Source organism: Silene latifolia, chromosome 4, assembly GCF_048544455.1.
Source record: "Silene latifolia isolate original U9 population chromosome 4, ASM4854445v1, whole genome shotgun sequence".
Taxonomy (NCBI): Eukaryota; Viridiplantae; Streptophyta; class Magnoliopsida; order Caryophyllales; family Caryophyllaceae; genus Silene; species Silene latifolia.
The window spans coordinates 29271451-29298714 of NC_133529.1; the positions used below are offsets into that span (position 1 = coordinate 29271451).

The 27264-nt window shown below is 36.9% G+C and overlaps 3 protein-coding genes across 3 annotated transcripts; all 3 read left to right on the plus strand.

The window, feature by feature from the left end:
- The first annotated feature begins 1105 nt into the window (after positions 1–1105).
- On the plus strand, positions 1106–2110 carry LOC141651297 (uncharacterized). The gene has a single exon (XM_074459016.1). The coding sequence runs from the start codon at positions 1106–1108 to the stop codon at positions 2108–2110; it is 1005 nt and encodes a 334-aa protein (XP_074315117.1).
- A 143-nt stretch (positions 2111–2253) lies between these two features.
- LOC141651298 (uncharacterized) lies at positions 2254–3780 on the plus strand. The gene has a single exon (XM_074459017.1). It carries the CDS (start codon positions 2254–2256, stop codon positions 3778–3780), a length of 1527 nt encoding a protein of 508 aa, XP_074315118.1.
- Positions 3777–5466, plus strand: LOC141651299 (uncharacterized). Its single transcript, XM_074459018.1, has 2 exons — positions 3777–4292; positions 4471–5466. The coding sequence occupies exons 1-2, from the start codon at positions 3777–3779 to the stop codon at positions 5464–5466; spliced, it is 1512 nt and encodes a 503-aa protein (XP_074315119.1).
- The last annotated feature ends 21798 nt before the right edge of the window (positions 5467–27264 follow it).

The window sequence follows — 27264 nt, forward strand, 5'->3', positions numbered from 1 at the left end:
AATTTTCCGTGGTAACTCTTAATTTTGTCAGATTTCATGTTACCCCTACTTTTAAGAATCTGCCTATGGTACCCTTATGGTTCCATTTTTTTTCCCATGGTAACCCCCTAATGTGAAGGTTGTTAAATGGACGTTATGTCTGATGGCGTGACAATAAAATAACAATTAAAAAATAATACCCCCTTTATTGTTTTATTGGTACGGATGTCTCTCTCTTTTAAATGAAAATTTAATTAACTATATCATTATAATATTGAAAATTTCTCATGGTAACCTTGAACTTTGATAGATTACACATGCTACCATGGACGTTTATTTTCTATTTTTTTATCATAATTAAAATATGTGCAAATGATAGGAACATATAATCTAATGATATAATATTTTTAACACAATTCTAATTATTTTATTTAAACGTAGTATATTTACCACACCTACATTATTTTTAAATATGAGACATATAAAATCTATGAGTAGAAAATATAATGATATAAACTTTTAAGAGCTCTCCAAGACAATACTTAAGAGACTCAAAAGATTTTGGATTGATGCCTAAGTTCCAAGGATGCCTCATATTTATAATCATAGAATTACCCACCTTATGCTATATTTCTGTAACACCCCGGTTTATGAAGGAGCCTTTAGCAAGACATTCCCTAATAAACCGGACTGTTACCATCTCGGTTTCCCGAGGTAGTGAATAAAAAATTAAACTCCAAGGCAATCTATATAATTATTTTTATCTTAATTATTACAAAACCTCTTTTCGTCAAATTACAAGAACTAACATAAATAAAAGTGAAAGTCAAACCGGATGCTTGAGAGGCTCTCTCTAGGGCGAATTCCTTTCCCTTTCCGGTTATGGCCCGACCTAAGAAAACTACTGCACCGATTGCTCCCCCCCGTCGCGGACGGTCTCAATCGGAGCTCATCACCGATGAGAATTCTGCGACACCTCAGGTACATCTACTTAATGATAGTATTTCACATGCTTTTAATGCTTCGTCTTCACGAAACCCTAAGTCGATTCTGATTTTAGGGTTTCACCACCTAACCGGTAACCCAAAGAGTAACATAAAGCTTTGTTCGATCATTCTGTGATTAAATGACTAAACCTACTTGGGCTGAGCGTCTTGCGAAATCCCCTGTAGGTATGGAATTACATATGGTAAAGGAGTCTTCTGACAGTGGAGTGGTTATTGATGCTGAGGATATTGAGGATGAAATTGCTTATTGGGCAAATACGTTAGTGGGTCAGTTTATTGGAGGAAAACCTTCTCTAATTCAGGTTAAGGAGTTTGTGGGGAAAAATTGGAACCATGTGCAGAAACCTGAAGTGTTATACTATAAGAAGGGTTGGTTCTTCTTTCGTTTCCCAAGTGAGGGTGATTTGTGTACTGTCTTGCGAGGTAGTACTTGGAGTTTGGGTAACCATTCCCTGGTATTGAAGAGATGGACCCCTCAGATCTCTAAGGAGCTTGATTCTGTATCCAGGGTTCCAGTCTGGGTTACACTTCCTGATTTAGACCCTATTTTCTGGTCAGCAAAGGCTTTGAGCAAAATTGCTAGTAAGATTGGTACTCCTTTGTATGCTGACCCGGTCACTACACATAAGGAGAGGCTGTCTTTTGCAAGGATTATGATTGAGGTGGATGTCTCTCAGAAGTTGCCAGATGATATTCTGCTGCATACACCTTTTGGACAAGTCCTGCAGAGGGTTGTCTACGAGTGGCTACCTTACTATTGCTCCCATTGTAAGAAGTTGGGGCATGAGGTTCAAAAGTGTAGACATCTCAAGCCAAAACCTGTCCAGGCACCAGTAACTGTTGCTGTGTCAGCTCCTACTCAGGTTCCTTCCAGGGCTTCAGCAGCTGTTTCTGACCCAGTGACCGCAGCTACTAAGAGTGCACCAGTGGCTGATACTATACAAGCTCCAAATAAGGAGCCTGTGCAAGTGGCTAAGTGCTGTCAGAATGAAGGTATCCTGGACTTCCCACACAAAAGGATTATACCAGTGTTGTCAGTTTCAGTAGATGATAGAGTGACAGTTCATTTTGAGGAATTGGATGTTAGTGAGGCAAAGGACCCACCCCCTTTACACTCACCATGAGACTTGGAGTATGGAATATTAGAGGTATGAATAAAGCGTTTAAACAACGTGAAGTAGTGGATTGTTTTAAGGAGAATAAACTTGATGTTATGGGTATTCTGGAAACTAGAGTTCGTCATCATAAATTTAATTACATTAGTAGAATGGGTTTTAGGTATTTTAATATCCTCAATAACTATGCTCATCATGATAATGGTCGTGTATGGGTTATTTGGAATAAAGCTAGTCTTGTGGTCACACCTCTTTCTACTGGGAATCAATGGGTTCATGTTCAAATTGAAGCACCTGGTTGTCCTCTTATTCAGGTTTCTTTTGTCTATGGCCTTAACTCCATGGAGGGGAGAATGGGTTTATGGTCTTTTATGCAGAGCTGCCATTCTAATGTGCCTTGGTTATGCTTGGGTGATTTTAACTGTGTTAGAAGTACTGAGGAGAGAATTAGCAGTAATCCTCCTAATCTTCATGCTATTGATGAGTTTAATGAAGCAATTTCCTTATCTGGGCTTGATGCTTTATCAACTCATGGATGTATCTATACATGGACTAATAAGCAGGATGAGGGAGATAGGAAGTGGATGCGACTGGATCGAGCTTTAGTAAATTTGGTTTGGGATCAACAGTTTCCTTCATCTTTTGCTGATGCTTTAGAGGCAGGGGTTTCTGATCACTCCCCTTTGGTTGTTACTGTTCAGCACAGTGACACTCAGAGGCCTAAACAGTTTAGATATCTTAATTGCTGGGGCCAGGATTCTTCTTTTGCTACTCTGGTCAGCGGGGTTTGGAAGGAGGATGTGAGAGGGTGTACTATGTATAAGCTGGTTAGTCATCTGAAGTTGGCTAAGGGGAAACTTAAAGCTCTTCATAAGGGGAAATATTCTAATGTAACTGACAGAGCCACTGAGGCCAAAGCTGCACTTTTGCAATGCCAAACTAGAATTCAAAATGATCCTCTCAATGTTGATTTGTTGAATTTAGAGGTGTCACTACTGGATAGCTATTGCAAGTTGAACAATGCTGAGTTAAGTATGGTTTACCAGAGAGCAAAAATTTTTGATGTAAAAATGATGGATGCTAATACATCTTTCTTTTTCGCTAAACTGGCTGCAAAAAGAAGCAGGAGTCATATTAGTAAGATCAAAAATATGGCAGGAGTTGAATGTAATACTTTTGAGGGTATCTCTGAAGCTTTTTTGGATTACTATAAGAGTTTACTTGGAACTGAATCTCAGGTTAAAGATTTTGATAGTGACATTATTCTGAAGGGCAATTGTCTAAATCAGGATCAGAGAGACTCTTTGAGTGCTGAGGTTACTGAAGCTGAAATTCATGCTGCTCTGTTTTCAATTGATGTTAACAAGAGTCCTGGACCTGATGGGTTTTCCTCAGGGTTTTTTAGACAAGCTTGGAGTATTATTAAGCTGGAGTTTGTTAAGGCCATACAAGACTTTTTTAGGACTGGAAAGCTTCTCAAAGAAGTGAATGCCACTATTATTTCACTTATTCCTATCCAAGATTTCAGACCAATCTCGTGTTGCTCCACTATTTACAAAACTATAAGTAAGATTCTCACTAATCGGATGAAGGCTGTGATGCCTGAGCTTGTGGGTGTTGAACAATCTGCTTTTGTCAAAGACCGAGCTATAGGGGATAATTTTTACGCTAGCACATGAATTGGTTTGGTTATGGTAGGCAGAATACCTCTCCAAGATGTGTCATCAAAGTTGATATCAAGAAAGCATTTGACTCCGTTAATTGGACTTTCCTCCAAACTATTCTGCCTCTTTTTGGTTTTCCTGACAAGTTTTGCAACTGGATTATTACATGTATTACTTCTACCAGGTTTTCACTTAACATTAATGGATCATCTGTGGGATATTTTGAGGGAAGGAGAGGATTAAGGCAAGGCGATCCTCTCTCCCCTCTGCTATTTGTGCTATGTATGGAAGTATTATCCAGGATTCTAAGGAAGATGCAGGAGTCTCATAACTTCAGTTACCATCCCAAGTGCTGCAGGTTAGGGCTTACCCATTTAATTTTTGCGGACGACTTGCTAGTTTTTGCAAGAGGTGATTACCCATCCATTAAAGCAGTGGAGTCCTGTCTTCACTCATTTGCTGAGTATTCTGGCCTGCAACCTAATCCTTCAAAGACTAATATTTACTTTGGAGGGGTTCATCCACAGGTAAAGGAACTTGTTTTGAGGGACACAAGTTATCTGGAGGGGACTTTTCCATTTAGATACTTAGGTATCCCACTTCATTCCTCTCGTCTGACTAGAGACATGTATCACTCCCTTATTGAGAAAATTAAAGGGAAAATTACTCACTGGGCTAATAGTCTCTTGTCTTATCTTTGGTAAGGTGCGATTCTTGAATTCTGTCATTTTTGGTATCGAGAATTTCTGGTGTGCTAGCTTTATTCTTCCAAAGGGTGTGATACAGGAGATGGATAGACTTTGCAGGCAGTTTTTATGGAACTATCAAACTGGTAGAAAGATGATTTTCTTTGCTTGGAGTAAAGTTTGTAGGGCTAGACAGCAAGGGGGCTTTGACATTCGTGAAATCTTGAGTTGGAACAAAACGCTACTGATGAAGCTTTTCTGGAAAATCACCAAGGGTACTCAGTCTGTTTGGGTACTTTGGTGCAACAAATACCTCATCCAGGGGAACGATTGCTGGACTGTGGCTCCTGGTCAGGCAACTTCCACAATCTGGAAGGCCCTTTTGCACACTCGAGATGAGTTCATATCTCAGGCTGGTTCTCTTTCTAATGCCCAAAACCTGTTACGGGATTGGAGTTCAGCTGGTAAACTGATGCTGCATAAGATCTATCCCATGTTTCATGGTAGGCACCCTACTCTTCAATGGACTAGGCCTCTCATGGACCCGGTAGTAATGCCTCGGCATGCTGTTATTACCAGAATGGCTGTTCAGAATGGGTTACCCACAGTAGATAACCTCATCAGAAGGGGCATGGTCATGGTCAATAGGTGCGTCTTGTGTTTGGCTGATATGGAAAGTATCAGGCACCTGTTCTTTACTTGCCCTTATTCGCATGATGTGATGCAACGAGTCTTGCTCTGGTTGGGTCTCACACGAAGACCTCTATGCCTAAGGCAGGAACTGCTTAAGCTGTCTAGGTATAAGGGGAAGGGGTGGAGGAAGAAATGGGCCAGATGTTGTATTGCCGCTGCTGTGTATCTCATTTGGCAGCAGCGCAATTGGAGACTTTTTGATCGAGGCTCTCGGTCTGTAGAGCACTTGGTTAACCAAATTAAATATTTTGTATCCATTAGATTATATGCAAATGTAAGTGATTCCCTATTAGAAGAGATAGTTGCTCAAATGATTCCGTAGTTATAAGGAATCATTAGTGGTCGGCTTTGTAAGAAATACTCTCTTTTTCTAATGAGAAGCTTATTTCTTCCAAAAAAAAAAAAAAAAAAAGTGAAAGTCTTCTAGATGATGATCTAGCTACTAAGTCGTCTGATCCAGTGTCTCACGCCCATCCAGCTCCCGATTCTATCTCTTAACTGTCAAGTCTGCTCGCCAATATTTGGGTCATCACAGGTGTTCACGAATACACAGGGTCAACCACGAGGTTGAGTAGGGAAAACAATAAAACAACAAAATATGATATGCATGCTCCTCCGTCACCTCCATCTCCATCTCAACTCATATCTCATACACATAACCCGGAACGCCCAGCCATACCGATCCCCGGTAGACTATATATATCGACCGTAGCCGATCTGCCAGCTCGCAGCTGAGGACACCAGGGCAAGTCCTGCAGAACCCGCCTGGGCCTTATCACAACATCGTCATCATCACACCACATCACCACAACATCCTCCATCTCCAATGCATATGAATGCTCAAAAGAAATTAATGCAACACAATATATATAAATCACTGAACTGATAAATCATAAAATCATGCCGGTTACCCGATGTTGTGATATCATACTCAATACAATCAATTCAGTCAATCACCTTCCCATATATGAATCATAACGTAAATCAACAACCACGAATCAAGTCAACACAACTAAACAACAACGATAATAAGTCAAGTGTATTTCCCTACCTCAGTACTGCAGTCAAAAGGTCGGGCGTCCAGTAATATTCCACAACAATTCGCCCTCTGAAAGATAATTAAATGATAACTATTACTTAACTATTCTCGTTCCCAAAATAGAAGTTACTAAAAATAGAACTTCCTAAAATGGACTTTCCCGATATAGTAGCTTTTCCATTTAACCATCCCGACTCAAAACCCGACTTGAATTATTTAACTGACTCGGTAATTAAATTGAATAACTAAAATGATAAATAAAAGATTAGACGAATTAAACGATTTAAGAAGACCCGAATCAACATAGAACAATTCGAATAATCCGTCCCTAATTATTTAATTATTATTAATTATTATTTTATTTTAAATAACTCGGAACTAAAACCAAAACGATAAACTAATTAAAACCGTACAAAACACTCAACAACCAACCCTACGTCGCCTTAGAACAACGCGCACAACCGCCCCTCCCTAACGCCGGCAGCCACCAGGCCATGACACCAGGTCTGGCCTGGCCACAACCGGTCACCACCACCGTGGTCGACTCACGCCGGTGAGTCGAACCACAGCCCTCAAACCGGCCTGACGCAGACAACAAGCCCACAAAACCCCCTTGACTCCGTCTGATTTTTACCAGCAACCACGGCCCAGACACGACTCCCCCTGTGACCCACCACCACCGTGGCCTTGCCTGACACACGGAGGTTTTCACTACCCTGGCACCACCTTGTCGACCTCCCCCTAGTCGACGTTGGCACCACCCAAACCTAACCATCTAAAACCCGCCTGAAAACCATATAAAAAACCCGATTGACTACCCCTGACGCTGCCGCCTTTCACAGCCACCATCACCACCCAAAACCTCCCTAACTGTAATACTCCGTATTAATAAGTCTTGGGGTACTCTATCGAGTAGCCCTTACTCTGTCGAGTAAGGGTAAGTTGCGAGATAAAATAGTTTCTGACCTGTTGGGTACTCGATCGAGTAGCTGGGGTACTCGATCGAGTAAGGGGGTACTCGATCGAGTACCTTGGGTACTCGATCGAGTGTCCGGTTTTACGGGGAGTTTTCTCGGGTTTTGTTAATTATGTGATTAAGGTATTTAAACATAGTCGTCATTGTTTTAAATCACTTTTACAAAACGTAAAACCCTGTTTAAGAGAGAAAGCAACCAGTTCATCTTCCTAATCGCATCCTTAGCAATTCCGGAGTTCGAGACGGTCGGTTCTTGTCGTTATTCGTATCGTTGAGTTCCCTGCGTCGAGGGTAAGCTTTTAATATAATTTTTATAATGTTTTGTTAAGTTTGGTTAAACCCTAATTTAGAGATTGGGGGTTTTCTGTGTAGTTTGTGATGTGTAGCCTCTATGTGTTATATGATAGGAGGAGGGTTCGTAGAAGAGACTTTTTGATACAATTTGTTGATACCGATCGTGATGTGTGTATATCGGGTAGGATTTCCTACTCAAGTATTAGTCCCATAATGGGATATTGGTGATGTCTTTGTATTTGGTTGTTTGATATGATGATTATCTTTGTGTTTGTGGTTGTGATTCTTTGTTGATGGTTCTCGAGATGCGTTCTCGGTGAGTGGGGTCACTGCGGGAGTGACCTCACGCCCTAGTTTCGCCCTTCGTGGAACCCGCCACGGAAGGGGATGTGCACATTAATGGACAGGGTTATCGCTCGGTATGATGAGCGGGTTTTAGGTGGGAACGGCTGCGGTCCCCCACTGGCAGGGCTGGTCCAGTGGACAGTCGGTGTTTGAGATTGTTGGGATTGGTGTGATGGTGTGAGTGTGTGTGATGGTTAAGCTGTCTGTTTATCTTATTGTTGTTATATTAAATTGTGTGATTAGTCTTGACCCCGTTTAAATGTTTTAAAAGCGTGGTGATCCATTCGGGGTGGTGAGCGGTTATTGAGCGAGTGTGATATGACGCGTATGGGATAGTTGGGATGAGTCATCACGTGGCAGTTAGAAGTCTTCCATTTGTGTCAGGACGAAGTCTAGTAGCTTTGATAGTTTTAGCTGTAGACCGTATGAGAACCTTGTAATTCCTTTTATTAGTTTTGGTTTGAACATGTAATCACTTAATCTATAATTACTTTAAAAGTACGTTTCTTTATTGTCTTATGATATTCAGTACCTCGGGCAACCGAGATGGTAGTATCCTTATACCTGAGTGGTCCTGGTAAGGCACTTGGAGTATGGGGGTGTTACAAATGGTATCAGAGCGACGATTTTGGAACCTGTAACAAATGAACATAATGAACATAGGGAGTCTAATAAAATGAACCTGGTGTATGTGTAATGGGAGCCGGTGATGCTAGGTTTTGGGTGAGTAGGCGCCCTCACTTCAAAATCTTGGCCCCATGATACTTAAGCCAGTCACATGGTATGGGAACGTGGAGTCCGTGTGTATATGTGCGACGTGTATGTTAATTTGTCTGTATATGGTTTGTTGAAAGCATGTTGCATGATAGTTGGTTGACATGTTGGTTGGAATCGTTGGAAAAGTATATGAGAATGATGAATGATATGGTAGAAAAAGAAAGTAGTTCGTATATGATGATGTGTGATGAAGTGGATTTGTAATGTTGTTGTATTAGCAACATGGAAATAGGATTTGTAGTGTATGGGTGTGGTTTGTGTTATGAAAAGTTATGAAAATTTAAAACATGCGGGTAATACATGATTGAAAGTTGAATGTTATATGAGCATGATAGATGGTAATGTTTGGCTTTTGGTAAGTAGTAACATGAAGAATAGAGGTTCAATGATATGTGTTTTATATAACGAATTGGATGAAAAGCATGATGGTTGTTTATAACGTGGCACTTGATAACACGAAGTAGATTATTTTGTTAATTGTATGAGGAGTCGCGCAGATTTGAATGTGTAGTTGTAATCATAATGTTGAAATAATAATGAATGCATAGTACGTTAGGGTATGTGAGATAACATTCGGGTAGTATTCACGAGTCTGCATGACTCGATCGAGTGGGTTTGATTCGATCGAGTGGGTACTTGTCGTTATTTTGACCAGAATCGTGTTTTTGGGCACTCGATCGAGTACCTCGGGCACTCGATCGAGTATGGGGTCACTCGATCGAGTAGCGGGGCTACTCGGTCGAGTAAGTCGAGATCGAGAAGGTCTGTTTGGGTTTGGAGCCGGGGCACTCGATCGAGCATGTTGGGCACTCGATCGAGTAGCCTCAACTCGATCGAGTAGGTTCTGGTACTCGATCGAGTGGGGTCTGTGCAGGTCATATGCGTATTTCGGGTCATATGTTTGTCTTTTGACATTCGTTGCATATTATGTTTAATTCAAAGGTGTTGTATTACTTCTTTATGCATTGTTTTACGTACGTGTTGGTCTGGCGTAAGTTACCCAATCTTATGATGTAAAGAGTGGCACTATGATGAGTATGAGTTCGGTGGGGAGGACATGAGTTATATGTGATTATGATAGATGGTGGAAAAAGAAAAGGAAGATTGGTATAGTTTATTAAGGCATGGCGCACGTTTTGCGAGACGGGATGAGTGATATGATTGTGTGTTGAGTAATGTAAAAATAAGTGAATATAGACAAGGGATGATGTGAGTATAATGAACGTGAGAATGAAAAGATTGAAAGTAAGAATGTGGATAGTGGCAGCTTGAGATGTGTAAAGAGTTAAGGAGGGAAAGGGTTAGGAGTCGTGTGGGTTATGGATTTATGTAGTAAAAGTTCGTTTAAAGGGGTTGAGAAGAGTAATATATAGTGAACTTTGTGGAGACATGTCGTGAGGTGTATTTGTAGACAGTGAGTGAGTTTGGGAGGTTTGGTTTATTAAAAGATGAAACTACTGTGTGATTTCCTTGGGTAATTAACGGTATTAAATGAATTCTGATTTCTAGAGATGTAAAAAGGGGGATGCAATTGTTTGAACATTAAACGTTGGTTCTATGGATAGATTAGTGGCAAGTATGAGTGATAGCGTAATAAGAGAAGATCCATGGTAAGAAAGAGTGAGATGATGTCGGTAGAAAATAATGGAATTAAGTTTTGGAGCAACGAAGGGGTAACCAGATTTCTAAAGAGTTAGCTAGAAGGAATAAGGAGTTGAACTATTAATTGGTATTATTGAGTGTAAAGAGAAAAGAAGGATAAAAGTAAGCTGAGGAAAATGTTCACCGGAGCTATGTGATATAAAGATAAGAAATCATCGAAATATGTGATGGTATCACGAGGATGTTAGCTAAAGGTTATATAGGAGTTTCAGGGCAACATGATTGGTAATGAGTTTCGAGGAATTAAGGGAGTAAGAAGTTGGTGGAGTATTGGCACGATACGAGATATTTGGTGGAGAGTGGGATGACAATACAAATAAGATAGCATTGGGAATAATGTTGAGGTAATTTTGTGGATGGGTTTGATGTTCGTTATTTGCAATGTTAACCAAAAATGGTAGAAAAACCATGTTATTTTGATATGAGTGTAAGAGATTTGATATACGAGCAGCGGTGGCATTGTGGTGTTATCACTAATGGCTAAGAGTGATGGAATATTAGAAAGGTAGCAATTCTAAAGAGGTTGATTTGGTAGGGACCTGATTGTTGTGTATGTTTGTGAGAGGGTATAAGAGGTGGTTAGATGAGGCGGACGCTATTAGTTGAATAGTGAAGGTGTGATTATATTTGTCAGGAAGTGATGGTTGTGCGAATGGGGGAATATGTTATGAGGGGCATATGAGTTAAACTCGGGCGGCAGGTAACCTTTTTCGAGTGGTGACTTACGTGGTCAGGATTGACTAGTTGGTTGTGATTACGGGTCTGTGATTTGTGTAAATGTTTGTGTGAGGTTCTGACCTCACAAGAAGTGGTATGGTATGATAATTATAAAATTGTTTTATGAATGTTCGGTAATATATATGTTGGACACGGTAATTTAATTTAATGATATCCAAAAAGGTAATAATTTGATTGATTTGACATGACTAGTTATAATTTTATGTGTATTGATAACACATGTGTATTCCGGGAAATGGCAGAGAGGATGTTCATGAGATGCTTATCTGTTTATCCATATAATATGTTGCGTGGTGATTTAATAAAGTGGATTTGAGTAAGTTTTTCTTGTGTGAGAAGTTATGCTAAGTTAGTATTCATGGGAATTGTATGCAGTTGTGATGTCTATCGGTGTGGTTGTGGTGCCTCGGGTGGCGATCCGGGCACGGTACATAGTGCTGTGATGCGGGTATTTTCGCACTACGGTGTGGCTGTTGGTGGCGGTGTTGTGATGCCGTCACCGGTTGTGGTGGAGTAGGCGGAATGATTATGATTCGGGTTTCGAAAGTACATACCAGTTATACATAGATTGTTGTTTTGTTTGATGTTGCTCTCTGCGAGTGTCAGTTTGTGCTGATAGACAGTTGTCTTGCTTATTCATGTTTTCTTTACCAGGTTAAGTTGGGAATAAGGTAGAGTATGATGTGAAATAGAGTTGTATATGTTTCGTTGTTGTCATGGGATAGTGATAATCTGTTGATGGGACACGGTTGTGAGAGGTTGTTACGGTAATTTTGATCTTGTGTTCAGATGAGACATCGGTAGACATGGTAATGGAAAATGATTCATAGAACATGTGTTGTAATGAGCTGAAAGCGGCAGGTAGTTCATAATCTTTTGTTAAGACAGTGAGTGTAGGGTGTTGGGGAAATTAGTGTCATGTTAAGTTGTGTATGAATTTTGCGGTAATGAAAGAAAGAACTTGAGGATCTAGTGTGCGTGTACGTAACGAGTGCGGACCGTGAGTTATGCTTCTGGGAGATAAGTGCCTTACGTAGAGAGGTATGTTGTTTGGCAGTAATAATGAAGAGTGGGTATGGTGATTTGCTACGAGTTTATGGTATAGGTTAAGTGCGCTGCCGAATGAGTTGAGGAATGGGAAATGTTTATGTATGGGAGCCTTGGATATAAGAATGGTGAGTGTTTGGTTTATAAACGGTTATCTTTGACATGTGGTGGTACAGAGGGTAATGAGATATAGATATGGTTTGGTATTAGTGAGTTACGAGGACGTAACATTTGTCTTAAGAGGAGTAGGATGCGATAAAACAGATTTTGATGGTTGTACATATGGTAATATATTCGGAAGTTGAGTCTTGATGTAGAATAAAAGATCGATTCGTGTTGTGGGTGATTTTATTAAAGGTCATGACCGTGCTTGTAGTAGCGTGATGTTTAGGAATGTGAGAATATTTCGCTAGTATTGACAGTTGGATGATGAAGTTACGAGTGTGAGTAAACTTCGAGGACGAAGTTCCTTTTAAGGGTGGTAGAATGTAACATCCCGTTTGATGTCTATGAGTGTCTTGGTATTGGATTTGATAGTTGATGATATTATGGAGCTAGCAGCATTAGAGGATGGTAGTTGGTTATGTATGGAGTTGGTGTCGTGAGAGATATATATGTGGTAGATACGATATAGTGAGTCATGTTGTGGAAGTAAACATAGTTGGTGGAGTGGGTGTTAAGAGTTCATGTTCTATGTTCGGTCGAGTTCTTGAGTCCTTAGCTAAGTTGTTGTGTCTTGGTCGAGTCTGTATGGTTGTTTTTTATGTATGGGTTGAACTTCGAGGACGAAGTTCCTTTTAAGGAGGGAAGACTGTAATACTCCGTATTTATAAGTCTTGGGGTACTCTATCGAGTAGCCCTTACTCTGTCGAGTAAGGGTAAGTTGCGAGATAAAATAGTTTCGACTGTTGGGTACTCGATCGAGTAGTCTGGGGTACTCGATCGAGTAAGGGGGTACTCGATCGAGTACCTTGGGTACTCGATCGAGTGTCCGGTTTTACGGGGAGTTTTCTCGGGTTTTGTTAATTATGCGATTAAGGTATTTAAACATAGTCGTCATTGTTTTAAATCACTTTTACAAAACCTAAAACTCTGTTTAAGAGAGAAAGCAACCAGTTCATCTTCCTAATCGCATCCTTAGCAATTCCCGGAGTTCAGACGGTCAGTTCTTGTCGTTATTCGTATCGTTGAGTTCCCTGCGTCGAGGGTAAGCTTTTAATATAATTTTTATAATGTTTTGTTAAGTTTGGTTAAACCCTAATTTAGAGATTGGGGGTTTTGTGTGTAGTTTGTGATGTGTAGCCTCTATGTGTTATATGATAGGAGGAGGGTTCGTAGAAGAGACTTTTTGATACAGCTGTTGATACCGTCTGATTGTGTGCATATCAGGTAGGATTTCCTACTCAGTATTAGTCCCATAATGGGATATTGGTGATGTGCTGTATTTGGTTGTTTGATATGATGATTATACTGTGTTTGTGGTTGTGATTGTTGTTGATGGTTCTCGAGATGCGTTCTCGGCTGAGTGGAGTCACTTGCGGGAGTGACCTCACGCCCTAGTTTCGCCCTTCGTGGAACCCGCCACGGAAGGGGATGTGCACATTAATGGACAGGGTTATCGCTCGGTATGATGAGCGGGGCTTAGGTGGGAACGGCTGCGGTCCCCCACTGGCAGGGCTGGTCCAGTGGACAGTCGGTGATTGAGATTGTTGGGATTGGTGTGATGGTGTGAGTGTGTGTGATGGTTAAGCTGTCTGTTTATCTTATTGTTGTTATATTAAATTGTGTGATTAGTACTGACCCCGTTTAAATGTTTTAAAAACTGTGGTGATCCATTCGGGGGTGGTGAGCGATTATTGAGCGGTGTGTGATATGACGCGTATGGGATATTTGGGATGAGTCATCACGTGGCGTTAGAAGTCTTCCGCCGTGTCGATTAAGTCTAGTAGCTTTGATAGTTTTAGCTGTAGACCGTACGAGAACCTTGTAATTCCTTTTATTAGTTTTGGTTTGAACATGTAATCACCTAATCTATAATTACTTTAAAAGTATGTTTCTTTATTGTCTTATGATATTCAGTACCTCGAGCAACCGAGATGGTAGTATCCTTATACCTGAGTGGTCCTGGTAAGGCACTTGGAGTATGGGGGTGTTACACTAACCACCACCACTACACTCGTCCCTTACCACCCTACTCCCTTACTCTTCCAACAACCACCAGCAAAGCCTCAACAAGACACGCACAACCCCCAAAAACCCGACAGAAAGATGAAAAACAGAGGAGAAAGGTTGCATTCATACCTTTTTCCGCCACCACAACGGCCACCAGGGCCACCCACGGTCGTCGCCAACCACCCTAAGGGTTTCCTTGCTGCGCCGTCAACACCCAGCTCACTCTCTCTCTCTCTCTCTCTCTCTCTCTCTCTCTCTCTCTCTCTCTCTCTCTCTATGCGTGAGGTTGAAGTTGGAGCTGATGAAAGGAGGGAGGCGGGTTGAGGGAGGCGGGTAGAGGGAGTGTTAGGGAAATAGGGTTTGTAGTGTTTAGGTTAATTAGGGTTAGGGTTTAGGGTTAATTGGGCTGGACTGTTATTGGGCCAACTTAAATGGGTTAGCTCCCATTTCGTATTCCTTATAAACCCGTCTCAAATAACTTACGATAGCTTAACGTAAATATCGACTCAACAATTAACCCGATATAATTAATTATATAAAATGTATAATAATTAATATATAATAATATCCGTCTAATTGATTATATAAAATACGGGGTATTACAGTCTTCCCTCCTTAAAATGAACTTCATCCCGAAGTTCGCTCCCGTACTCAAACCTCAGAAGGGTATTGTATATCGTACATACGGACGTCACGCATTTCTAACACAGTTAACACACACTTTTGACACATCATTTAAACATAACAGACACGAAATGTTACATTCTGCCCTCCTAAAAATAAACTTCGTCCCGAAGTTTAACTCATCATCACTTAACCCAGCTAACTACAACTAATAACTACCTGAGAACACAAATGTATAACAACTAAATAATCATCTAAGAACACCATCATCTTCCATCTAAATTCCGATCTCAAACTCAAATAACTCAATACCAGTAGTTTAATTACACTCTCCTTTTACACATCAACTAACTAACAGAAGTAGGAACAAAACATATAGAACTCATTTGCATAGGTACCCCGCAACTAAACATCGACTTGGTCAAAACTACAATCTACAAACAAGTGCAATTTAAGCATTAAGATTTTACAATCCTACCCGACTAGAAACATGGTTACGTCCTCATAACCTCTTTTCAATCTTCATATACATATGCAACAAAATCATTATCAACCACATGTGACAGGAAAGAACATATGATAAAAGATTGCGCATTAACATTAAGGTCGAAACAAGGTTATATTATGGAATTAACTGATTGTCAACAAGTAACATTTATTACTAGCTCATGCTTAACTTAAAAACACAACATCAAACTAAAGAACAACAAGAAGGAACCAAGGTTTACACGGTTTCACCACTAAACAAATTTGATGATCAATTATAGACTATGAACGAGCGAGAGCAAAATCAACAAAACAATTTAAGAACTTCTCGCATTGCAAACATATCACAGAAAATAGATCTACCACTACCATCCATCACACTCACAGGATCTTATTGACATGTCCGTACAACCATTTACTCACCCACTGGTTTAGGTCACGAATTGGGTCGATGAATTTAAGCAATCAACAACATACTCATAATTCATATTTTAAATTATAAAAATTGTTTGCACGATATCAATTCTGAAAACATATTTCCCAATAAAAGTAACTACATATGATCTATGACAACAACAACATCACTTTCATATCTCACATATGTTTCACATTTTAGCAATCATATCTTTCAATTGTGTCTAGCAACTTAGTATACTCATTTTCAAAGAAACAAAAGATACAAAAGATATCGTATAAACAACTTAGACATATACATTTGCCATCATACACTTCGTAGAACACTAGCTATGATAAAAGATTAACAACTTGAACCGCTTCTCTGATTTGTACGGTTGAATAATTAGGCAACTCGTAGGCTTAATTAAACGTAACTATAACGACTATCATTTAAACCAATGCATATCATGTGAATCATCAAAGGGTTATCCTATTATAATTGTCAACATAGTTATCATAACAATCTGTATTTTAATATAATTGATAGTAACGACTCGAGAATATAGATATGCCAATTGTCGTGTTATATCAAACAGTTTCCTTTATATCACACCCATACAATTGCAAGAATCACTTTAGCATTTTATGACATTGTAATAACGAACATATTCAATAAGGAATAACATAATTGTTTATTATCATGTTATAGGTGTAGGTCCAACTGAAATAATTTAATGCGATGAAGGTAATAAATATAACTATGGGCACACAACTCATATGAAAGACATTAGAACTCAGATGCATCCTACATGTGTGAACATTTAGACATACTCATTACTACCATCCATGTGAAAACATTTAGACATAATTATTATAATTATTCATGCGAGTATATTAGAACCATCAAATTAACTTTTAATGCCATCAACTTTACCAAGATATGTCAATAGAGTTTTATATTTATTTATATCCGACCACTATGCAAATATGATGAACACACCAGAGATATTACAACATGCCAAACGTATGTAAAATATGCAAACAACTGGACTCGTATAAAATATTTTTCCCTTGATTAAGAATCAATTTAAGCTATCCAATTTTACTCACGCTATCATGCCAACAATGTTATCAACTAGGTTTTAATTTTATCACTTGTTAAGATACATAACTACTGAACATGCGTGCTACTATCGTCATATAAAGCATTATAAATTCACATTACTAAGGCTCATGAATTAATCAAACAACTGTATGAAACTCAACCTAGAACACACATTTTACAAGTCATGTTTCACGTTGTAACTTTCAAAGATCACGAATAAATAACCGTTCGATTAAAACTTGATTCATATTATTTTTATAAAACACGGAGAGTTAAAACACAGGGGAAAAAGAATTAGGTCTAAAGCACAAAAAATTCATTTTTAAAGAATTTTACAACTCAGTTGGTCCAAACAAACATGTGACAGCAATTGGTCCAAAACTTGGGTCAGTTTGCAAAACCTACCGTTTAATATAGAGACATCAAGAATTTTCGTGGCTTATCAATTTGAAAACCTATGCGACTCTTTTGATCGATGGAGTTGGAATTATGCAAAAAATTATTAATATCAAACATCACTGCACAAGAACTTCCTAATCACAGCTCATTAAAATATTTATTACTCCTAATCCGTATATCATATAAGCATGAAACCAACGCCAAATGAATACTAACTCCCAAGGCTATCTCTCATAAAATTTTCATCCATAGGCAATAAACAGAAAAGAAATGGCAGTAAAGTCAATTAAAGAGTAGAATCAAACAAAACAAGTTTCAGCACTAAGTCGTTCATTTTCTATGTCCCAAACTCTTACAACCATACTATCGATACTAACTCATCCTAACTTAAATCTCACACTGTGTATTTCGTAACATCTACCCCATAGAATCCTTTCGCATCGCGATCTACTCCTTACATCTAAATCACGATTGCTATGACTATAAACATGCAATTCAATAGTGTTTCTAATTACTATCACAATACTATACTAGCATGGTTTCGGGATCACATAACCGCATATTACTAGACATAATAGTACTATCAGCACATCATTCAACATCCACCTAGGTAACTATCATCGACTCGCAATTATTTTCATGCTCACGTCTAGCACAACACTTCATTGATTATTAACCTGAACTCGAAATTTTATTTCTCATCTCCCTATCATCATATGATCACGCCATCATTCATACAAAATACTTACCGTAGCGTTGTCCTGCAGAATGGTTAGAATATATGGGTCTCAAGGTATACATCAACTCGATTATGCAATAATCAATGTATCAATCAGTTAATACTTAGGCAACGATGTTTGAATTTCATGTTCAACCTCAAGCAACTTTTCTACCCTTTCGCTCATATACACTCAGGGTTTCCGGGTCAAACTGAGAGGGCCGCTGGTTCGGTGTGAGGGGGCCCCTAACTCATACCTTACCCTAGTGTGCTCCTAACAGTTCTATCCCGGGGTTCATTTTATGTAGACTCTTCCTATGTTCATTGGGTTCATTGGTTTAGGCCTGAGGATCGTTCGCTCTGATACCACTTTGTAACACCCCGGTTTATGAAGGAGCCTTTAGCAAGACATTCCCTAATAAACCGGACTGTTACCATCTCGGTTTCCCGAGGTAGTGAATAACAAATTAAACTCCAAGGCAATCTATATAATTATTTTTATCTTAATTATTACAAAACCTCTTTTCGTCAAATTACAAGAACTAACATAAATAAAAGTGAAAGTCTTCTAGATGATGATCTAGCTACTAAGTCGTCTGATCCAGTGTCTCACGCCCATCCAGCTCCCGATTCAATCTCTTAACCTGTCAAGTCTGCTCGCCAATATTTGGGTCATCACAGGTGTTCACGAATACACAGGGTCAACCACGAGGTTGAGTAGGGAAAACAATAAAACAACAAAATATGATATGCATGCTCCTCCGTCACCTCCATCTCCATCTCCATCTCAACTCATATCTCATATCTCATACACATAACCCGGAACGCCCAGCCATACCGATCCCCGGTAGACTATATATATCGACCGTAGCCGATCCGCACACTCGCGGTGAGGACACCAGGGCAAGTCCTGCAGAACCCGCCTGGGCCTTATCACAACATTGTCATCATCACACCACATCACCACAACATCCTCCATCTCCAATGCATATGAATGCTCAAAAGAAATTAATGCGACACAATATATATAAATCACTGAACTGATAAATCATAAAATCATGCCGGTTACTCGATGTTGTGATATCATACTCAATACAATCAATTCAGTCAATCACCTTCCCATATATGAATCATAACGTAAATCAACAACCACGAATCAAGTCAACACAACTAAACAACAACGATAATAAGTCAAGTGTATTTCCCTACCTCGATCTTGGTCAAAAAGGTCGGGCCCAAGAATATTCCACAACAATTCGCCCTCTGAAAGATAATTAAATGATAACGATTACTTAACTATTCTCGTTCCCAAAATAGAATTTACTAAAAATAGAACTTCCTAAAATGGACTTTCCCGATATAGTAGCTTTTCCATTTAACCATCCCGACTCAAAACCCGACTTGAATTATTTAACTGACTCGGTAATTAAATTGAATAACTAAAATGATAAATAAAAGATTAGACGAATTAAACGATTTAAGAAGACCCGAATCAACATAGAACAATTCGAATAACCCGTCCCTAATTATTTAATTATTATTTTGTTTTAAAAAACTCGGAACTAAAACCAAAACGATAAACTAATTAAAACCGTACAAAACACTCAACAACCAACCCTACGTCGCCTTAGAACAACGTGCACAACCGCCCCTCCCTAACGCCGGCAGCCACCAGGCCATGACACCAGGTCTGGCCTGGCCACCACCGGTCACCACCACTGTGGTCGACTCACGCCGGTGAGTCGAACCACAGCCCTCAAATCGGCCTGATGCAGACAACAACCCCACAAAGCCCCCTTGACTCCTTCTGATTTTTACCAGCAACCACGGCCCAGACACGACTCCCCCTGTGACCCACCACCACCGTGGCCTTGCCTGACACACGGAGGTTCTCACTACCCTGGCACCACCTTGTCGACCTCCCCCTAGTCGACGTTGGCACCACCCAAACCTAACCATCTAAAACCCGCCTGAAAACCATATAAGAAACCCGATTGACTACCCCTGACGCTGCCGCCTTTCACAGCCACCATCACCACCCAAAACCTCCCTAACCACCACCACTACACTCGTCCCTTACCACCCTACTCTCTTACTCTTCCAACAACCACCAGCAAAGCCTCAACAAGACACGCACAACCCCCAAAAACCCGACAGAAAGATGAAAAACAGAGGAGAAAGGTTGCATTCATACATTTTTCCGCCACCACAACGGCCACCAGGGCCACCCACGGTCGTCGCCAACCACCCTAAGGGTTTCCTTGCTGCGCCGTCAACACCCAGCTCACTCCCTCTCTCTCTCTCTCTCTCTCTCTATGCGTGAGGTTGAAGTTGGAGCTGATGAAAGGAGGGAGGCGGGTAGAGGGAGTGTTAGGGAAATAGGGTTTGTAGTGTTTAGGTTAATTAGGGTTAGGGTTTAGGGTTAATTGGGCTGGACTGTTATTGGGCCAACTTAAATGGGTTAGCTTCCATTTCGTATTCCTTATAAACCCGTCTCAAATAACTTATGATAGCTTAACGTAAATATCGACTCAACAATTAACCCGATATAATTAGTAATATAAAATGTATAATAATTAATATATAATAATATCCGTCTAATTGATTATATAAAATACGGGGTATTACAATTTCGATGTGGAAAATTTTATTTTTTATATGTAGTATATTTATTACACCTATATTATTTTTCAATGTGGGACATATAACATACTATGAAATACACCATCTTTAATATGTGCAAATTATATGAAATATATATATACTCTAATGACATCATTTCTTACCACAAATCTAATAATATTATTTTCATAGTTTTTTTACCGACATTATTTTGTCAAATGAAATGTAAAAGTTTTTATATAAAAATTAGAAAAATCACTTGAATATAAAATAAGAAATAAAGAGTATATATTATTAATAACTAAAAGATTTTCCGAAAATTAACTTAGGTTAGAAATCATTATTGTAGAGATAGTAATACAAACTCTTTTAAAAGCTCTCTCTGACAATATTTACTTAAGAGAATCAAAAGATTTTGGGTTATGACTTCTATTTATAATCATAAGATCACCCTGCCTTATGGCAATCTTCCGATGTGAGACAATTCTAATATTTATACATAGTATATTCAACACACTTACATTACTTTTCAATGTAGGACAAATAACATACCAAGTACACCATTTTTTTTTTGCACCTCTTTTGACATCAACCCGATTTAACAATGAGAAAATACAATACAATACAATCTACACTCTAATGATAGCATTTTTTTGTCACAATCTAATTATATAATTTTCATACAATACTTTTTTGTCAAATGAATATAAAGTTTTTATATCAAAATTATAAACAGCACTTTAATATAATATAGAAAAATGTATATATATGGGACAGTTCTATTATTTATACATAATATATTCACTATACCTATATTATTTTTCAATGCGGGACATATAACATACTAAAAAGTACATATCTTTTATATCAAAAATTTTTGGGTTAATACCTAAGTTTGAAGGATGCCTCCTATTAATATTTATAGAATCACCTTACCGTATACTATTTTTTTCAATATGAGATATATAATTTAATTATTTAGACGTAGTATGTTCATCATGCCTACATTATTTTTCAATGTGAAAGATATAACATACCAAGAAATACATCTCTTCTTAAAAAAACCACTATTGTATACATATTATTTTTCTTTGAAGATAAAACCACTTAGTCTCGATCATTCGATAGGGATCTCTACATCGTACATATAACGACTCATTAACGCTCTAGTAGTACATTCAGAAGACAACCATTAGTAAAATCTTTAGTTTTCTACTGTGTCAGGAGATTACCATTAGTAAAACCTTTAGTTTTGTATTTTTTGATTTTCTTGTTCATGTTCTTAACTCTTTCGCGGGTAGTTCCCAACGATTTCCACTTTATTTTTTATATCATATCGTAGATAATGATAGAAAATCTTGAGAGCTCTTTAAAACAATATTTATGAGACTCAAAAAATTTTGGGTGGATACATAAGTTCCAAATATGTCTGCTATGTATAATCATAGGATCACATCACCTTATATTAATCTTTCGATGTGGGACAATTCTACTATTTATATGTAGTATATTCACCACACCTACTTATTTTCGAATGTGGAACAAAACATACTAAAAAGTACACAATTTTACGTATTAAGAAGTACATCATCTTTAATATGTGCAAATAATATGAAATCTATACTCTAATGATAGCATTTTTTACCATAAAGCTAATTATATTATTTTCATAATTTTTTTAACGATATTTTTTTGCCAAATGAAATGTAAAAGTTTGATATAAAAATTGGAAATATCACTTGAATATAATTTAGGAAATATACATATTATAATAATTAAAAGATTTTCCACTTTATTTTTTACATAAAAAATTATACTTTCCTAAATTGATTTTTGATGATGTGGACGCTCTCAGATCGCTCGAAAAAACTCTCTTTTATATAGATATATAGACTAGATTTAATGCCCGGGCGATGCCCGGACCACTTGTAATATTCTGTCTCTTGAACCAACGTTAAACGTTAACTTATAAAATAACCAATACAATTGTCAACTCCCATCTACAAAGGTTTTGTTCTTTTGTTCTTTTGGGCTAAATGGAACTGAATTGAGAACTGAATTGAGATAAAGTGAGTTGAACTGAACCGAATTGAATTGAAATTTGCTCAGATAATTTAGAGTTGAAATAAGCTGAGCTTAACTGAACTGAGTTGAATTGGAGTGAGCCGAGTAAAAGGCGGAATTAAGTTGAAAAGAACGGGGCTCGTGAGAGCATGCCAAAGTTAGACAATTTTTCAACGTACATAATATAAAAGTCTATTTGTTATTGAATGATATGAGGGGTCTTCACTTGGAACTAACACGGATGAAAATTCTTCACAAATGAGAATTTGTGATAACAAATAGTACACATACTAAGATTGTTGGTTGTCCAAATTATAAAAATAGAAAGGTTACTCTAAACAAATAAACAACAATTAATTAATGTAGCTCAATTGTATATTACTTAAATTAATTAATATGTTAATTTAAACATAAATACAAATAGAATTGAACCACCTTATTATGTTTAGCTAGTATACCAGGTATAGTATAATCCTATTGAGAAATGAACGTTAAATTCTACAAATAGAGTACCAGGTAGTACCCCGAGTATGATTCTATATTCTTTTGAGTTTGTGTAGTAATAAGGTGGTTGAATTCTATTTCGAAACTCAAATAGTTTTTTCTATCAAAAACATTGTCATATGTGGCTCAACCCGTTCACCACTTTAATTAAGTGATGCGTCTTTTAAAGGTTACTGGCACTTAATAAACTAATCCTCCATTTCGGTCGTTTGTTTACTTTTTTCATTTATGAGTGTCTCAACCGTTTTTTTTTTTACCTATTTTAAAAGGGAAATAACCTATTTTCCACTTATTAGTCAATAATAAATTAATAATACCCCTAAATAATCCCTTCTCTTCTTCTTGAACTTTATACCAAAATTGCAAAATGAAAAGTAAATAAATAATTTGGACCAAGGAAGTAAAACAAAACATATGAGTTCAACTAAAGTACGATGGACTCTCAAATCTCTCAATGAAAATTGAATACATACGGAGTAATATAATTATCAACTCACACTGTATGCATGCAGATCTTTATACAAAGCCCTGAAAGAGACGTATGGAGTATAAGGTATTTATTGAACATGGTCAAAGCTAATTTGTGATCTTGTCATCAGATCATTTTTTTAAAGAAAAAAAGGCATGATACATTTAACTACAATAATAATTTGCGAGTGTAAGAACTTTCATCTCTTAAATAAGTGGTAAAGGGTTTGATTTCTGACTCGGAATCTATCTATTAAATTGCCTTCAGTACCCTGAAGGAGATTGCCCTAACTGTCGGTAGAGGATACCCTGGTCAACATAAAAAAAAATTATTTTCGCAGTTGTGATTCCTTTTCCACTAATCGTATATGAAGTACTCCGTATATCTTTTCTTTATTTGCAAGTTATTACGTATACTCGGCGTTTTGCTCTGCGTGCGAATTATATCGAAAAATATGGGTGGTCGAAAAGGCTACACTTACACATTGTGTATGAAAAAACCATACACAACCAATGAGATTGCGACACGTGGCAAACTTGAGTTAAGTTCAAGTGATTAATTAAGGGTTAGATTAGTAATTTAACATATGTAGTTAAGTTGTTAACATGACTAGTTAACAGGTTGACTGCCGGTCAACTCTAGTGGTCAACGGTGGTGGCGGTGGGTCAACGATGGTCAATAGCCACCAATGGTCAACGACGATGAACCTTTAAGTCAAAGGTAAAAAATGTTGTTGTTGAGCCTTGAACCTAGGATCTTTTGCTTGAGGTGCATTTACAATTACCACTATGACACATCCATCTTGTTGTCATTTTTGTATCTCTTTTGGTATATATCGTTGTTAAGACCTGATTTAATAAATAAAAAGTAATAAATAATTGTATTAAATATGATGTGTACCTATAATTATTAAAAAAATGTACTTTTGATATATAATAGGTAGTATCCCGCGCTTCGCGCGACCCGTTTTAAAATTTTATTATTATAATTGAAGAAAAATAATAATTCATATATGACCTTTAATATTTTTACATATAAATAAAAATAAATTAATGTTTCTCAAATTTAATCTTTTTTAGGTTTAACTTTAATGTTCTAAAATAAAATACATTCAATTTTAATTAAAACTAATAAGTGATAATTAATTATGTATGATCAATATTTTATAAACAAATTTGTAATTGATCAAATATTATATTAATTAAAATAAAATTTATTCGATAATGCAACAATCAACATTAAGCTCTCAAATTATATCATTTAACGATAAGTTATGTTTTAAATCAATTAATATTTGTTCAAAATGATATGAATATGATTTTATGCAATTTTTAATTTTTTTATGTTTGACATGTGATATTTATGTGTTAAAAATATATGATCCAAACTCAACTGAAGATATTAAAGCTACGTTTTCATATCGTTTATAATATTATTTTACTTAATAATCATTACTTTTGTTTTGATTATTCAAATACACTCGCATTCACTATGTGCATTCATACTCGTTATCACACTATTTAAGCCTCTCAAAATCTCACATGTATTCAATTTGTCGCAATATAATTTTTTTTCATTCCTACACTATAAAAACATATCTCTTAGTAGTTTTCTTAAAGTTTTGTTTTTAATAAAAAAATAATGACTCTTCCAAATATATTTTTCTTAATGGATTTAATTGTCTAAGTTTTATAATTTTTCAAAATGTTTTTTTTACGTAAATGTAAAACATTGTGAGAAACTCGCTTTAATCATCTCTACATATCAAAATATTTCAATAAATATAATAAAAGTTATACTCAATTGAAAGCATTTTTCGTAATGAACGTAATTATTTACATTTTATAATTGTTATCAAAATATTTTTTAAATAAATTTAGAATCAAATCATCGTAGTTATTTATTTAATTTTATATAATAAAATTTACTAAATATAATTATTATTTTGCTGAGATTTATACAACATTTATTATGTTTATATTAAATGATTAGTTATAATTAATGTTTGTCATCAAGGCTGTTGCGACACGTCCCAGTCATTTATCGTCCTTTGGTTTTGGCACAAAGACCAAGGATAAAGAATATGGCTAATTATTAAATAACAAGTGGAACAAATTGAGTGTGAATGATCAAATTGCTCATTAAATGCATTCCAAAAATAGAAAGGACAACAATAGACTGAGACGCCCCAAAATGAAATAAGACAATAAATGACCAGGACAGAGAGGGTAGATATTTATTTAATGTACCTCCTAAACAAATTAAGGTACTTGATGATTTGTTGAAACGTGGTTGATAAATAATTCAAATAAATCTAAATACTTTTATGCGTACCTATAGTTAATTAGTTATTATAAGATGTACATATATAATATAGTCAATGTACGGTCAGGATCTGGTGAGAACCACCAACATAATGAGAACCGTGAGAAACGTCACTAAATCTCCACCAAATATTGTTTCGAAAGTAGATATAGTATAATTTCAAGCGAATATGGTGTAACTTCAACTGTGTTGCCCATGCTTTAGCTCATTTAATTCCTATAGTAGTTGGTAGATCGTTTTGTGCGGAGGTGTTCGCGCCATCTACGAGCAGTGTTGTTTTTTTTATTTATCGATGTTAGAGTAATGCCTTAGAACTTTCCTTTTCCAAAAAAAAACGAGCAGTACTGAAACTTCCGAAAATTCAATGATATAAGAAAATACTACCATTGCGACGGGCTCGAAAAAATAATAATTTTAGGTTTTTGTTTCGCCTTAATCGGAGTCGAGATGAAGATTTACGGAGCGTTTTATGTATCCGCTTTTATTTTACGCGGGTTTAATTGTGTCTGGTAAGATGTCAGTGTACGGCATGTTGAGAATAATATGACCTTTGGCATAAATATATTGTACGTACATATATTTTTCATTATAATAATATGACCTATAATAAATGTAAATTATTATAATTCAAAATAATAATTACCATAGGTATATAAAATATTTAGTTCAATTTTTATCAAATACGTTTAACTAATTTAGATTAATTTTATACTGAAGGTACATTGAATATAAGTTAGAAGTATAATTAATAGTTATTATATATATGTACATATTGTTTTAACAAATGTCTTAACAAACATATATATCAAAACAGATACAAAAATGACAACAAGATGAGTGTGTCATAATGGTAGTAACAAGGTCATATGAACCAAGAGGTCATGGGTCCAAGCCTCATCAATAACTTTTTTGGAGGCTTGACTTGATAATAAATCTAAGATGTAGTTAACAATTTAACTACATATGCTAAAGTACTAACCTAGCCTTAAACTAACTAATGAAAGTTAACTATAGTTTGCCACATGTCAAGATGTCATTAGTTGTGTATGGAAAAACCCATACACAATGTGTATGTGTAGCATCTTCCGGTCTTTGAGTGTATAGCATATTACTCTGTAGTACATAGTACAAATATCGAGTGATTAATTAATTGTATGTAATATTTGATGCTAACAACTTTACCTTTAATACACATGGCTAGCAATTTGGACGGATTATTGCTTTCCTTACAACATGATCAAAATCTTACCATGTTCTTGCTTACAAACATACATGCGGGTTAACTAATGATACCAAATTAAGAGTCGGTTGATGACAAAATAAAATAAAAAATCATGATTAGCATACATTGATCAGGA